Source organism: Nicotiana sylvestris, chromosome 6, assembly GCF_000393655.2.
Source record: "Nicotiana sylvestris chromosome 6, ASM39365v2, whole genome shotgun sequence".
NCBI classification, from domain to species: Eukaryota; Viridiplantae; Streptophyta; class Magnoliopsida; order Solanales; family Solanaceae; genus Nicotiana; species Nicotiana sylvestris.
The window spans coordinates 87,506,180-87,522,408 of record NC_091062.1 but is presented as its reverse complement, the minus strand read 5'-3'; the positions used below and the strand labels follow the sequence as shown (position 1 = coordinate 87,522,408).

Below are 16,229 nucleotides of genomic sequence, written 5' to 3'. Positions count from 1 at the left end.
GAATCATATGTGGTTGGTCTGTTCCGATCGATCCGGAGGGACGGGGAGGGTAGTGCGCTGGTGATGGTACCTAGTGGATGGATCTCTGCACCACTTTCTTTCTATTCTATAACGGAGGGTCCACGTTAAAATGGGCTCACAAACTACTTCAGGGCTGGAGTGAAGAGCTACAAAAGCACGTGTCAGGAACTTTCAAAAAAAGGACCGAAAACTACATAGGGTTTGAGACTCGCTTCCTTGAAAAGAGGGAGAGGGGTTATGTAGGCAGTAGCCGTTCAAGAAATGTAGCGGTTGCTCGATCAAAGTCGGTCAATAAGATAGATCCGGATCCTAGTGCTTCCAAGAATACTAGTAGGATTAGCTTGGGCTCTGCCCAGGCCCAACGTGAACAAAGTTATACTTTCTTGTTATATAGTATTATATTACCTTGTCAACATAAGGGTAACATTGAGTGGGTATATTTTTTTAAATTTTAGGTCTTGATAGTAAATTTTTCTATTTGAGAGTAACTATGTTAGTAGTAAGCTAAGCTTGCATATTATTTTGTAGGGTATGCGGCTACGGTTTCACTCTTGGATTAGAATTATTATCAAACGCTTTGGAGTTTTGGAGGTATGATGAGAACATAAATGTATTTATAAAGGGAGCTACCTGGATTTACCAGAATATTCAAAGAGTGAGTTTGCGTGGCTAATTATACAAAATGTGAAACATTGTACTACAGTATACATTTCATGAAAATCTGCGTACTTATTTACACAAAATGTGGAAGATTGTACTGCAGTAACCGCCACCACCAAAATCTGCTTTGAATGCAAGTATTACAATTGCTGTAGGCTATCAAAAAACATTGAGGCGGCCTTTGTTGCACTTCAAATCTGATGAAGCATCCGTATGAACAACAAATTGAGAGTTAGTGTAAAAGAGTAGTTGAGAATATGTAATTTGGACTAAGAATTGTAAAGAGACTGTAAATAGATTTCACTTTGAATTGTTCCAAATTTTCGAAATTGTTCAGAAAAGTTAAAACAGTTTTGAAACTTTTAAACATTGTTATGCATTTTTTACCCGACAAAACTTTTATTATATATGAATTTACTCTTTGTGTGTGCGGTTGTTTATTAGGTGCATGTTTTCTGATTTTGTTCTTAAACACAAAGTAACTTAGTTAAAAGTTGTTAAGGAACAAAGTATGGGCTATCAAGTATCAATTTCTAACCTTCATTATTTTTGCAGAGGACTCGCTGATTGTACGTTTGGTTTCTTGCTTAGGTCTGCATCTTTGCGTCGACGGATTGCGATCTACTTCTTCAGAAGTGATGGATTCTACCTTTCTTTTACTTCCCTCGCCAATAGTAGCTGATGTTGAAAATTGTGCCAAGTCGAAAACAATCTGTTTTTGCATGTAAGATAAGATGACAAAGGTACCAGGTAGTTTATAATCAGCGCCCTCTTTTGGGTATGTAGGTACTTAAGAGTCTCTCACTACCAACCAGCTGACATCATCTGGTTGGGTCTTGCCGGTATCAAAAACGAGGAAGAAACAACCAAATGGAAACAGCAACTAACTATGGCTCTTGGCCCAAACAACGTCCTAGGCGTAGGGGAGATCAGTGTTCAGAGTAGTGATTTTTGTAAAAGAATTTTGAACAGCTTGTCTAGCACCTGATATGCTCAACAGATAACAATTATCTCTGTCGAAAAAAGTTTATCACAGAATGAGTAAAGTGAAGAATTTAAATCAATTTCGAGCGACTCAAAATGAATCTAGAGTTTTCAGTATATGCACCTCCACAATGGTAGTTTTAAATTGCATAATTTTTATTTTGGGCTGCTACAGCAGAATTGTCGTTGACAGGTTGTCACTGGTGGTTCCCAATTGAATGGAAAATAGTTGCATGTCAAAAGAACCTGCATAAATCATCACTATACATATCAAATGAGAAAACACAGATCAATGGTGCTATCTTTCGGTCATCTACGTTATCCATAGGTTGCAGTGAATCAAGCGGAAAGAGAGGAAGCATAATGATTAGCTGAAAACAACTATTCTGGAAGCATTTTTAAATAAATGCACATGAGTAAGAAGAGTGTGGTTGTGCAGTAGAATGATTATTACACATTGAAGGAAGGTGTTTGAATGCATTGGTTTCAAGATTTCACAACAATCTAGGAAACGGTTTTTCCTGTGTGAAAAAATGGAACTTCATGGAATTAAAGATGAAAGCCCGCTATTTGACTAACATACTCCCTTTTGATCTTTGCTACCTGCATATCAAAGTTGGGACTCACATAGACTCCAGATCTGAAAACAGAACACTTACCTTACACTATCTCATCAGAGCTCTCACTCACTATTTTTGCTCTATATTTACATACTCTATAAGCAAAGCTTAGCTCCTTCTTTCTTCTACCTTTGTTTTATTATGACTTATCACTATACTAAATTTGGAGGACGCTCCACTTCGCTCTTCTATCGTCTATCTAAGCTTACAAATCATGTATCTGAAGTAATAAAATTTTTAAACTGCTTTGTCTGCTAAGAATAAAACTCAGAAAGAGTAAGAACAGAGAGAGAGAGTGAAACACAACTATTTTTTCATCCTAGCCTAAGCTTATTTCATTCAGGAAATGCTAGAGGATTTTGGTATAAGGCTTTTATCTATAAAATCATGATTATCCCATGTTTTAATAGTAATAAAAATCACTTTATAGTTGCCAATATTCCTTTTCTAATGAAGATGAGTAGAATTCGAGGATTAAGAGATGCAGGATCATCATGCCAAACAAACAAAGCTGTATTGTTAAATTAAACTTGATGAAATTGTTTTTATAGTAAATTTCCACCAAGATTAAACCTTAATGGTATGGGTGCAGCTATTAATGCAGTACATTTTATAGCAGAGAAGTCTCGTAGCTACGTCGGAAGAAGCAATCTAAATTTACCCCAACAAAAGGAAAATAACTCACCTGACCTACCCTTTTGTTATCTGCAACAGAGATTATACACTGAAGAAGGCCCTTTGAAGCCACATCAACACCAGAAGACACACTATCACTTTTTCCATTTGTTCGATTTTCAGCAGAATTATCTTCCTCCTTGTTGTCGCTGTCTTCTTTGCATCCTTTGGTGTTAGTATCCTCTTTGAAGCCGATGTCAATTGATTCAGGGACCCTAAAATCATCACTATTGGCCAATGCAGGAGTTTCAGGCACAAAACTTGAGAAACAGTCCTTGGCATCTAAAGGTTGTGATAGCATTGACATCGGAACAGAAAGTCAGCTTCCTACGAATTTGATATGAGCAAATTTGATGTGTGAAATTTAAGGGCGAAAGATGAACTGGAATCCTTAATTTGTGGTCTAGTTTCAGGGCATATATAAGGTTTTAAATTTCACTTCCACTACTCAGATTCCTGAAGACAATAGTAAGCAATACTTTATAGTATGTAGAAGAGCATAACTTAGATGAAGAAAATGAGATATTATCTGAATCTCTCCAAACCTGTGAAACAACTTCTAAAGTTATATTACTAATCTTAGAAATGATATTCAGTAACAATCTACAACCGTTAAAACGTTGAAAGCTCCTAGTAACTAAGGCTAAATTCAAGAAGTAGAAAGCAAAAATCTCTTCAGAGTCAATACTCTAACGCAATGGTTTCCGAGTATAATCAAATCGTATGATAACACAACAAAAACTGCGTAGCTTATATTTACGTCATTGTGATTGGTGAAATCATGGACCATCCATTTCTGTTAAACGTTGAATTAGATTCATTAATAGATTAATAAACCCACAAGGAGAATACTGGGAAAAGGACAGTATGGATATGTCTATTTTGGAATTTTCAGTAACTGTTGCATCATCAATTAGTCTCATCAAATGTTTCAGCAAGAGCTGATCCCTGACAGGCTTCTACCAACCAATGGCTTCCTTTCTGGACTTTGTTTACTGTCAAGTATCAACTTGGTTGGCTAATTACTCCAATAACTAAATTGATCAAAGGCTTAGCTACCACTTACTACAGAAGTATTGTGAGGAACCATACACATTGATAGTACACATGCAAATGCAAGCTTGCTACTACCAACACTTTCCATCCCAAACTCTAACCAGATGATTCCAGCATTGGATTGTGAATCTCTATAACCTACACCGAGCAAAAATTGACTCGAGCTTCTCAAACTAATTGTAGATGGTTAACTCATATGTTCGAAGGTTAAAACTTAAGTCATCACTGCTTAACAAATTTAGATGTCACATGTTCCCAAGTGGACCTACTCTTTCACCTTATCGCATATCTAGAACTTTTACTAAGTTGATTATGTCTTCAGTTTAGCTATAATTCTATGCATACTCTGCATCCACATGCTTGTTTCATCCTAAGGGTCAGAACGAAAGAACAATAAAGCTGCAGAGGTTTCCAGGTCCATTATTAAGTGGTAATGGTATCTAGACAAGCACCTTCATTACCATAGTAGGCGGCCAATTAAAAGTAGTCATTTTCACTTCCATTGCACTTTAAATGAACAAATAAAATGTGTCTCCTCTTTAACCATTTTAAACTTTAAATGGAGGGTTTCATTTATTTAAACATAGTATTAGAGCCAATGTTATTAAAGGCGAAAAGCGCAAAAAAGCTCTAAGGTCCGTTGGGGCTTTAAGCGCAAAGCGCAAATAAAGCGTGAGATTTAATGGAAAAGGCGCAACGGGAGAAAAAGTAAGTCCAAGACTAATCATTATAAGCATGAATAACGAATATTATATGGACAAAGAAATTGAAAAAAAAAATCGCAATAAAGTAAAATATCAATTGTTTAAGGTCGCCTTTTCAAGATTACACTCATTGGCAAGGAAAAGTATGTCTTAGAGCTTTGATGCGACGTTAAAGCGCCCACAAAGCGAGGCGAAGCGCTCAACGTGTTTTGAGCCTCGCTTCAGGGCTTAAGCGCGCTTAAAGCGCGCCTTTGACAACACTGATTAGAGCAGACAAATATCTTTAGTTTGCATCCTTCCGCCACTCATTAACAAATATTTTCATGTATTTGGTCCAAGTAAAAGAATGAGAACCCACGTGAAGAGGCGTATAACAGACCTAAAAAAAATATTAAGTATCCCCACGGAGTAACAAATTTATATTTTCTTTCGACAAATTTAAGTTGGAAGAAAGGGGAAAAGCGTAAAGTTGCGAAAATAATAAGGGGAAACGGATCATACCCGGAAGTTCAAGTACCTTATTTGGACTTTGGATATCTCCTTGTGAAGCTACATTATCATCAATGCCACTCAAAACCGGGGATTCATATGTATAACTTGAGAATCTATTTCCAATATGAGGAGGCTCTATTTTAAACAAAAAAGGAGAAAAAAATACCCCGATAAGAAAAACAAGGGACGGACACTTCTAGATGACTTTTTGGAGAAATTGTGCATACCTGAAGGAATCGACAGTGAGTCCGCAGAATGCAAGACCTGCGATTCAGAAGTTACTCATTCAAATAGAAGTTACCGCTTCACTTTTTTAACACAAAAAAAAAGTGTGTCGTTTCAGTTCACTGCTAGGCCCAAAAGAGAAAACGGCTATGGCGTCGTTTGAAATTGGCTGGCCGAATTCCTAACGTTTGCTGCCTTATTGACCACCTAGCTATCCTACTGGGCTTAGGAGAAGAGCGGAAGGATAGAGGAATCCAGAAACGGTGGGATATTTCAGAGGCTCTAGAGTTTTAATAGGAGAGAGCGAGAGCGGAACACATGGCTGCCAAGCAGGCATGTTGATGAAACAGGCTGCTCAAGCTCGTCAAGTGTCGCTTCTAATATAAGAGAAATATTCATCCTTCAATAAAAAAGTATGTCACATGAAATTGATATGTCTCAAGATAGACCAGGAGAAAAGGTTAGAGAGACAAAATTTCAAATAGATTTGATGACGTTGCAGAACTTATAATCTCCTTTACAAGCCAACCGTAAGATGAAAAGGCACCAAAGAACTTTCTGACTGCAGTTTATGCCATAGCAATTGTCAATACACCTGCTAATCCATTGTGCCTGAAAATGTTACACACTACAGGTAGTAAAACAACCTTCTCATTCAAGCTTCCATCTTACTCGATCTATACGACTGGCTTTAGGCATAAAGTGAACAGGTTAACATCACGAAGTAGTTAACCTCTACTATCAGTCCATCTCCACTTCCCATTCTCCACAAAATCGCTCGCTATAATAGAGGCTGAGGCTTGAGCGAATAAGTTCATCAAAGGAGGTGCTGTTTTCATCCTTTTTTGATGGCCAAGTCACTAGCACAGAATGAATAAAACCAAGAAACATTATTTTCTTAACGCAAGTTCCCCACAGCTGAGGTAGGTACAAATACAGTGTCGCCAGGGTATAAGACTTACCTGGAAGAGGGTGGCATAGTAAAGTTTGGGTGGGGAAAACCATATCTTGTCCGACTACATTGTACAATTCAAAACTTGTGATCACCTCTCACACGGATTAGATGACCAAATCTTATCACAACTTACAATTATCATTTAGGATGTGAACTAAGAGTTGTTGAAGATGTTAATTCCTGTGGTCTAAGTAATTTGACAACTGCAGAATGCAGAAAAACAAGCTATTCTGGAAATAGAGAATATCAGATAATAACATAATAATGATAGGAATGTGCAGTACTCAAGAGCTAAAGCAAACTTTTAGCAACATGACGGGGAATATACATCTTAGGATATCTGAGTAGTACCAGAGAAACTTCCTATCACCTTGATTTTAAGCTTTTCCTTGAAACTTTCATCCATTTGAGTGGAACTTTATCACCTATTGAGCAAGAGGTCACATGCAATTCGTCAGGAGGCAAAAGAGATGTTTCTCCTATCACCTTGATTTCAAACTTTTCCTTGAAATTTTCGTCCCCTTGGTGGAACCTTATCACCTATTGAAAAAAAAAAGTTCACAAGCAATTCTTCAGGACGCGAAAGAGATGCATTAGCAAATCTGCCCTGAATATGCCTGTGACGACACACAATTTATTTCAGCTTACGCTGTTAGGGTGTTGGGATCCCAAGCTTGATGGAAGCAAATGTATAGGTGGTGATATGTCATGGGTAACACTGGCTGATCCTAACTTTTTGGAATGGCTACTTTGCATGACCAATAACATTTTTCCAAGCATTTCCCTAAGGACTGGTGATATCATGTCACATCGAGTCAAAATATCAAGTGAACCAATAATTCCCTTTTTAACAATCGTAGAAAGAGCCGTTGACACCCCATTGGAGATAATCTCCTTCCTCTCAATATCATAGTTGTCAACCACAATTAGCAGGAACTCAAGAAGAGTATGGGTGACTTCAATATACTTAGGTATAGAGTTCACCATTAAAAGAATTGCAGGTTCAATGTTCATTACATTATCAGTGGTTTCATCAAAGAAAAGCCAATCATAAAACAATGCAAGCTTTACATTTGCTTCGATATAACTCTTCCTGCACGACTTCAATAGCCAACCAATCACAGCCCATCTGGGTAAGATGTCCGGTTGCGTAATTTCACTGGATGGACGAACTGAACAGCATATAAACCTAACAATGTCAGTTAAAATGGTTTCTCTCTCGGGTACTCCAAGGAACTTCTTAGCAAACCAAACCTGGTACCTCTTTTGACTACCCAACCTGACATGTGTAAGCAAAAACCTCAATTTGGTTTCCATTTCAGGAGTTACTCGAAGCAAAAAGTACAAACTTGAAGTTCTTATGCGGTAAATTTGTGAGATATCTTCAAATCCGTCCGCCCTAAACTGTCTCGGATTCAATAACAAGTCTTTCCATATGGATTTAAACTCAGGTATATGAACCAAGTCTTGCAAAAGCCTAATTAAGTCCCTCCCTATCTTCAAACACAAAGGAAAGTGTTCCCTCAAAAGTCGAACACAGAATTCAACCTCCATTCTCTTCAATGCGTCTACCATTGGAGTACTTGGTACCCTATAATGATCGGCCAATAATCGAAGGAACACATACAACCCCTTATTCAAAACCAATGGTTCTTCCTCTAATAAACAATCCCAATTGGCTAAAAACAAGGTAACCATCTCCAAACACAACCACAAATTGCCCTCCCTAAAATCTCCACCAACAATTTGCCTTAAAATAACCACTAGCAATTTATCAAAACCTATAGCCAATACATTCAACATCTCTTTAGTAACCCATATAAGCTGAATTTTCACTGAGTCAAGCAACTTTGGATACAATTCATCAACAATATTGACAAGAATACAAGTAAAGAAACCATACCCATCAGTAATAATTGCATGCAGGTGCTTAATATGAACTTTAGCCAAATGGGATTGGGATAAAATGCCAAAGATTAAAGCTTTATTAATTTTTGAGTATTCCTCTTGTGTTAGGACTTTTAAGGAAAATGGGGGGTTTAGTTGGGGTTTACGAAGCTCAAAAGCTTCTCTAAGAGACACTTCAATTGGGTTTTCAGCTTCATGGATTCCTCTTTGAATAAGCTTTAAAGCCATTTATCAAGCACAACAGATGCTAGAAGAATCACCAAAAAGTTTACCTTGAACTCAATTTTTTCAGAGACCAACTTATGCTTGAGCTTCGCTGGAAAATTACCACCGGCGGGGAGGAAGCGGAGGTTGTAGGTACGGCAACTTGCCGCTGGTTTGCTCCCTTTTGTTTTACCCTTTTGTTTCTCTTTTTCTCGCTTTCATTTCTTATTAATCTGTTTTAAAAAATATTTTGAACATTCACTAGATTGACCAACCCTGGCCGAAAAGTTTTCTGTTTGAGACTATTTGGGCGTAATTATACAGAACAAAGGTTATTTTTCAAAAAAAATTATTTTTTTATTTGTAACACATATATATTGTTTATCACTTTATCCTCTTTCAATTTTATTTTAAATATATGAAGAACACTTATAAAAAATAATTTTGTGTTTCACTAGCTTTGTTTTTTTCACTAGTTTAAACTTTTTATATGTAAAACTTATCTGTGGATATATATATATATATATATATATATATATATATATATATATATATATATATATATATCAAATATATTAAAATTTACAAATGGGGATATTACAGCCAAATCTTTTGTTGATATTTGAAGTTAGACATCTTCAAGTAATACAGCTTGAGGAAACATAAATATTACATTATAAGATATACATTTAGCTTTCAGAACAGAGAACTACGTTTCAGTTATTTTTTAAAAAAGACGTCTCAGTTAAAAAGATAAACTTTATAGCGAGCGAAAAATCCTTTCTTAGACTTGATTTTAAAATTGATTACATCCATTTTACCTTTCTATTTTGAATCTTAAATACTTGAAGGCAATGTTAAAGCTTGAGTAATTAGTATAGATATTTATTATAAAAAATACTTTCTAAACTCATATTTATCCTTTTGTTATTTGGAAAATGAAACAAATAATAAAATTTTATATTATATTCACATGAGTTGGACATACCGATTACTATTTTCGATTCATTATCAATTTATAATTATTAAATATATATTTAAATATCTAATAATAAATAGATTCTAATATTTCTTATACACCATAAATTTGTCACAAGTTAAAGCTTATTAACTAGCGTATTTCACTTTAGTTGTTAGTCTCATTTCATGTATCATTGCCTTTAATTACAGATGAGTTTTAGTATTTGATAAATCCAGTGCTAATTTTAGAAGCTTATTCATGCCCCTTGGTACGGTCTCCACTCTCCACAAACTGTATCCATAACTAGTGAATTTGTCGCGCTTCGCGCGGTTATTTTGTAAAAGGTATTAATCATGAATTAATGAGATAATATTTTTTAAAAGTGAATTGAGGTAGAAGAAAGAAAAAACATGAGAATTATTGGTCTCACCTATAAATATCATGTTAATGTCTATTGAAATTATAGTAACAATAATATAGGCAAGTAAAATTACATCTTTTTTGTTATAAAATTTGATAAAACTCAATTGCTCATCGTACATCATTATTGTTTTACTTTTCATACTCCTAAAATTTTACCAAATGTGCTTTGAAAAAGATTTGAAAGTCTTCTCGTTTTAGGAGAAGATAAATTAAAAAGAAAAATATTTTCTACTAATTTTAGAACTCTATTAAAGGTTTTTAGAGATTTTATAACCCTTTTTAAATATTTTCCTATTATAGTAGGTATATTTAGTTATATTTCTTAAAAAGTATGTTCGTGTTCTATATTTTCATAAGTATTTGAGTAAAGGATACTTTGGTATGCATTTAGTATTTATTTGATTGTATTCTTAGAAGATCAATTTCTTAAACATATATGTATAAAAGACGTGATTTATATTTCTTTTATTATAGAGTGAGAGTTTTATTTCCAATTTTCCCTTCTTTATTTTCTTCCCCCCCCCCCCCACTCCCCACGTTTCTTCTTTCCCTTTCCCCCTTCTTTTCTTACTCATTTCTTCCTTCTCTTTGATTTTCTCGTTCTTATTGGACCTCTTTGTTATTGTACTCCAGATATTTAACATTTGTTATTCCTTCTAAAATAATCAAATTTATTCTTCTTTTTCCTCCTGCTTTTTCCTCTTGCTAATTTTCGAAAAAAATCTGAAAAATACATTTTTTTTTCCTCAAATAGATTTTGCTTTCCATTTTATTCTCTCTTCATTATTTCATATATAGTCATCTTTGCTCCCATCAATTTTCGCCAATAAGTACCTCCTTTTTTTCAATTGTTGAACTCAGTATGTAAAAAATATTGTGAATCAGAATCCGTGAGTTAAAAAATCTGACACTATATCTTAACACAAACAAATAAAAATTTGTTAGATAAGTATTATACAAATAGTAAATTTCTTTTTATAAATTACACTATCAATTACGACTATGAATAGGTATAAGAGAACAGAATATGCGTGATACGATGTACATCATGCACTAAAAAGAAAGAGAAACGTTTCTGCACAAAGGCACAACCAAATTGATCAGAATTCATAACAATGGAAATGTTCAAATAAAAATTGCCCTAAATACCGCCTTGCTTAAAATTTATTTTATAGAGGCAAATACTTCACCCAGTATTTGAAAACTAAAGGAGAAAGAGAAGGAAAAAGGGGAGGGAGTAGGAGATAGTTGAACAATTGTTTTTGTACTTAAAACCTTATATATAGTTTAAGTGTAAATAAGAGAATTAATAAAAGCAAAACATACAACCATAAAATTAAATGACCTTCATTTCTTTTTCGCATAAAATTAAATTTGTAGACGAAGATTTTATTTTGATCAACCAACACTTCAGGCAAAAGATAATGATACATCAGTTATCATTCTCATAATAGACTTAAACTCCTCTAAATCACAATTATTCCAGAAAATGCACATTAGACAACGATTTAACAATATCCTTAGAAATTATGAAATAAACTAAATGCAGCAACTAAGCACACTACTAATTATCAACTTGCAAAAAACACAAAACTAAAATCAATGAAATTTAAAAGGAGAAAGAAAACATTACAGGCAAAAAATAATACAACATCAATTATCACTCCTCATGATAGACTTAAACGTCTTCTGAATTGCAAGTGCAATTGCTCCAGGAAATACAATTTAGAAAATGGCTTAACATTATTGTCCTTGAAACAAATTAATCCAAATGCAACAACTACACACAACATTAATCAACCTGCAAAAAACACAAAAATAAAATCAATGAAAAAAAGAGGAGATAGAAAACATCATAATCTTATAATACATTAAGCACAATAATATTCTAATTTTTTGCAATTAAAGCAGGAAAAGGCTTCAAACATATTTCAAAATGACAATTATTTCCGACTAAGAATTAAGAAAAGTAACAGAAATAAAAAAATAAAGATGATTAGTAACAATAAACGTTACAAATTTTAACCTTTTCGACTAAAAAGGTCTAAAAGATACACACACACAAAAAGAAGAAGAAAAAAGAACAACTCATAATTCTTCTGCAATAGAGAACGTAGGAAAGAAGAAGGGAAAACGATAAGAAATTAGGAAGGAAGAGGTGAAATTTTAGGAGAAGAAATAAATAGTAGTAGTAATGAGGAAAGATATAAATGAGTTTATTATGCTGGTAACGGCTGAAGACATGGGAGAAAGAAAAATGAAAGGACGTGATATTTGGATTTTTTAATTAAGTGACTGTTGGAATTTGTTAAAAAAGAATACTTCTTTTTTAAATAGCATATAAATAGGAAAAAAAAGGGATAAACCCCAATAAAGGAGAAAATAGATAAATAAGATCTTTGGCCAAAAAGAGGTGCAAGTCATCTCCTATTGTCCCAACTTTATATATATATTCATGGCCCTTTAAAAATCATCTGCAAACAACTCAGGAAATTAATCAAACAATTTATAAACATTCATAGAATGCTTTAGGTGTGTTTAATTTATTATCGTAATTGTGTATACGTCGCGTGACATAATTATGATACCCAAATAAATCAGAAGTATGCGTTCGCGCGACTTTGGCCAAACAATCTTAACAAATAATTAAGTGTTATTAATTGTGTACACATCTGCGTGACATACTTTTAACACTCAAACAAAACGGATACATATACACGTGATTTGTTTCCAATATAATTCCATAACTATCATATAAAGAAGTAATTTTAAAAGCGATAAAATATAAAATTCACATAGGTTCTAAAGATTGTAATAATTCGTTAATTAAGCCAAGTTATGATTGTAAAACGACCGTGCTAAAATTACAGAATTTGAAAGTATCTAATACCTTCTCTCGGGTTAATAGAATTTCTTACTCAGTCTTCTGTGTTTCACATACAGTAAACAGAGTCAAATTTTCCTTGAATTGGCATTTTAAAATAAATGGTGACTTGGAACACCATAAATAATTATTTCAAATGGCGACTGTTAAAAAATAAAATAAATAATCACATTTCAATAATGTCACTTAAAGTGAAAAAAATCTTTCCCCGTAAAAAGGAGGTATGATAGATTTATTTACACACTTTTTTTACCAGTTTAGGAGCCATTTTTAATAATAAATAACTAAAATTACAACAAATAGCAATACAAGTATAACAAAAATAATTGTGAAAATTAATATGAGTTGGAACGAATGTACCAAACGCTGACATAAATGTCGATGTTAATTGCAATTAGAGATAGAGAAAGATAGAGAGTTGGAGAGATATGAGAGTTTTTGAATGAAAATTGAAACAATGAAATAAGGTGTTTATAGTTTTAAAATAAGGCAAAATGTATTTGAACAAACTTAGGGGTTAAAAACAAAAATTAGGAGGTAAGGGGATGTTGGGGGCTAGGGAGGTAAAATTAAGGGAATTTTTCATAAAGCACCATCTTTTAAGTCTAATTATTCATTTATAGATACTCTTTGTTATATTACGTGTTATAGATACCTTTTATGTTTTTATACAATGTATTTTATGTATTTAAGCTGTTGTATTCATTAATACACCCAAAAAAATAGGCGTAAAAACTGGAATTCCAGCTAAGTTTGACATGTATTTAGCTGTATTCAAGCGGCATTAACGTTAAATACAGAAGGTTAAACTGGTTAAAAACAGAAGGAAATCAAATCACATGATATTCTCCTAATTTAACTCCACGAACTAAGGAAATCAAATCACATGATATTCTCCTAATTTAACTCCACGAACTAAGGAAATCAAATCACATGATATTCTCCTAATTTAACTCAACGAACTAAAACGATCCCTCATTAATCTGTATTTGAAAGATACATAATAAAGATTATAGCTGAATAAAGAGAAATACATATGAATAATACAGTTGAGTAGAACTGTATACAATTGAATACAACAAAATACAACTTAATTCATCTGAATAAAACACTTGAATACAACAAAATACAACTGAATACAGCTGAATAAAACTCTTGAATGTAACAAAATACAACTAACTTCTGCTGAATAAAATAGTTAAATACAACTGATTAAAACTGAATACAAGAGAATACGCATAACTTTTTAATACATCTAAAATATATAAATTAATGCTACTGAATACATGTGAATACAACTGAAATATACATTCGAATACAACTGAATACAAATAGGCGATTTGGGCGATCTAGAGAGAGAAGCAGCCTGATGGCTTCGCCGGCCGGCGGCCAGCCATTAATTCCGGCAGGTCAGCCCCCTAACACATCTGCCCAACCTCCTACAACAACTACAAACAATCCCCAACCCTCAAATCCCACAAACGAAGCCATGAATTACGCAAAAACTGTGAACCCTACTTCAACGACCACTGCCAAGCAGAATCGAGCCGCTACAGTTGAACCAATTGCTCTTCGTCTATCAAAATCAACGAATTAAACTTACCCTAGGCGATTGTAATGGAAGAGAACTAGAGAATTTGGGTGGGAGGAGAGGTATGAATCGTGGGTTGAGGGAGAAAGAGTAAAGTGTATGCAAAAAGAGAGAGAACGTGGTTAGTCAATTTTACTGTGATTATGTGAGAGAAAAGACTAAAAAGGAGAGAGAAAAATATTATTTAGCATATATGGTGCCTTAAATGTAGGATGTAACTGTAATTAGATATTTGGCTATAAAGTATAAAAGGTATCTATAAGATGTAATATTTTAAAATGGTATTTATTTAAAATAAATAGGGTACTAAGGTTTTCTATAGGGTGTAAAAATTCCATTAACTGTTTTTGGCCGTTGTCAACGGTAATAAAGGCTGTTGGCTAATGGTACAAAAACAACCAGATTTTAAATATAAAAAAGTTTGGGTACCAGTACCGTACCTTAAGGGTATTTACGGTACGAGTACTAAGGTACTATTTCGTGTATCATACCTTTACCTATATCCTTCACCAAAACCCCTCACCCCTACCCCCAACTGGAGTGGTACGCTCCGGTATCGGTACTTAAGGGTACGGGTACCGATATTACCCTACCCTTAGACAACCTCAAGTCTAGTCCATTATCTATATCAGCCTACCAAGAGATAGATATATGGAGTATTATCAAATCATTTCTTATAGATATATAGCTGAGTAACAAATGCTAATTGCTTGCACTATTTTGTTTTAATCGAATGTGATTTATTTTATATTTTTTATTAAAAGAAAAAAGAGAAAGACCTAGAGGGTCGGGTCACAGAGTGGGTGGGTAAATGGTTTTAATTAGGGATGGCAATTGGGGTAGCGTAGAGCGGGCAGGGTAAACACTAAATGGGGTCGGACAGGGAAAGATTGAGATGGGTGGAGCAAAGCAGGACAGGGCAGGGCTAATTTTTTAATAAATTTAATAGGGAGAGCAGGGCAGGACGAACTTTATTTTGAAATATCCGAAAACTGCTCTATTTATCTATTTGACATTTTGATTGAATAATTTAACATCACATCTATCTCAACTTTTTTTTTACCCCCAACATTCGGAGTAACATATGAAGAATTTAACAAGCAACCTATATATTAGTATTTGTGAACTTATAGAATCTTTATCAGTAGCATTGCTCTAGTTCAGTATAACCACTAATGCAAATACATCGTCAATTTGTTTGAACCTTTTTCACTCAGTTAAGGACCAAAGATGTCTTGTTTTGATCACGTAGGAAAGAGATATCGCAAACTAAAATGCAATGTAATTCCACACCACCATGTTTGATAGCCTAGTATACCATTACCAGAGACGGGGCTAAAATTTTGAGTTTATGGACTCTAGATTCTAGAAAACACAGTTTATTAGCTTTGAATTAATTATTTATGCATATTATCTGAATTTTTTAACCCAAATACATGGTCTAGGCCAAAACTACTAGGTTCTGCTGAATCCATAAGTCAAACTGTAGCTCTGGCCTGACCATCACTATGGCTGAGTTTAAAGTCTCCCAGAGCCAAAAGTAGTAATGTGATATAGCAAAAGCAAAACAAAAATGAAGGAGATAGCTAGATTTATAAGTGGTCATTCAAAAATAGCCACAGTTTCAAAAGTAATCGAAATTTAGCCACTTTTCATGTAAAGATAAATCTGAACAAAAATACTGTTCAAAATCCGAAAAAATACTCCAGCATAATATATTGGAGTTCCAGTATAATATATTGGTCCAGCATAATATATTGGAGTTTAGAGTACCGGTGCTCCAGTCTCCAGTATATTATATTGGAGCCATCAAAGTATACCGGTCCAACATAATATGCTGGAAGTTCATACACAGGTGCACCGAAC

The 16,229-nt window shown here is 34.0% G+C and overlaps 2 protein-coding genes across 7 annotated transcripts; both read right to left on the bottom strand.

Annotated features, from left to right (window-relative positions):
• Nucleotides 1-615: 615 nt before the first annotated feature.
• On the bottom strand, nucleotides 616-3,267 carry LOC138872187 (uncharacterized). Its single transcript, XM_070150323.1, has 4 exons — nucleotides 2,971-3,267; nucleotides 1,790-1,911; nucleotides 1,220-1,694; nucleotides 616-878 (listed from the first exon to the last, which is right to left on the bottom strand). The coding sequence occupies exons 1-2, from the start codon at nucleotides 3,265-3,267 to the stop codon at nucleotides 1,822-1,824; spliced, it is 387 nt and encodes a 128-aa protein (XP_070006424.1). The 3' UTR covers nucleotides 616-878; nucleotides 1,220-1,694; nucleotides 1,790-1,821.
• LOC104210191 (uncharacterized) lies at nucleotides 3,102-8,763 on the bottom strand. Of its 6 annotated transcripts, none has more exons than XM_009759019.2 (5): nucleotides 7,041-8,763; nucleotides 6,763-6,932; nucleotides 5,440-5,476; nucleotides 5,238-5,347; nucleotides 3,102-3,187 (listed from the first exon to the last, which is right to left on the bottom strand). In XM_009759019.2, exons 1-4 carry the CDS (start codon nucleotides 8,526-8,528, stop codon nucleotides 5,291-5,293), a joined length of 1,752 nt encoding a protein of 583 aa, XP_009757321.1. In that variant the 5' UTR covers nucleotides 8,529-8,763; the 3' UTR covers nucleotides 3,102-3,187; nucleotides 5,238-5,290. The 6 variants fall into 6 exon arrangements, with proteins under 6 accessions (XP_009757321.1, XP_009757315.1, XP_009757316.1 ...); XM_009759013.2 differs by having other exon boundaries at nucleotides 3,106-3,242; nucleotides 5,222-5,347; nucleotides 7,041-8,762; XM_009759014.2 differs by having other exon boundaries at nucleotides 3,156-3,287; nucleotides 5,222-5,347.
• Nucleotides 8,764-16,229: the final 7,466 nt, after the last annotated feature.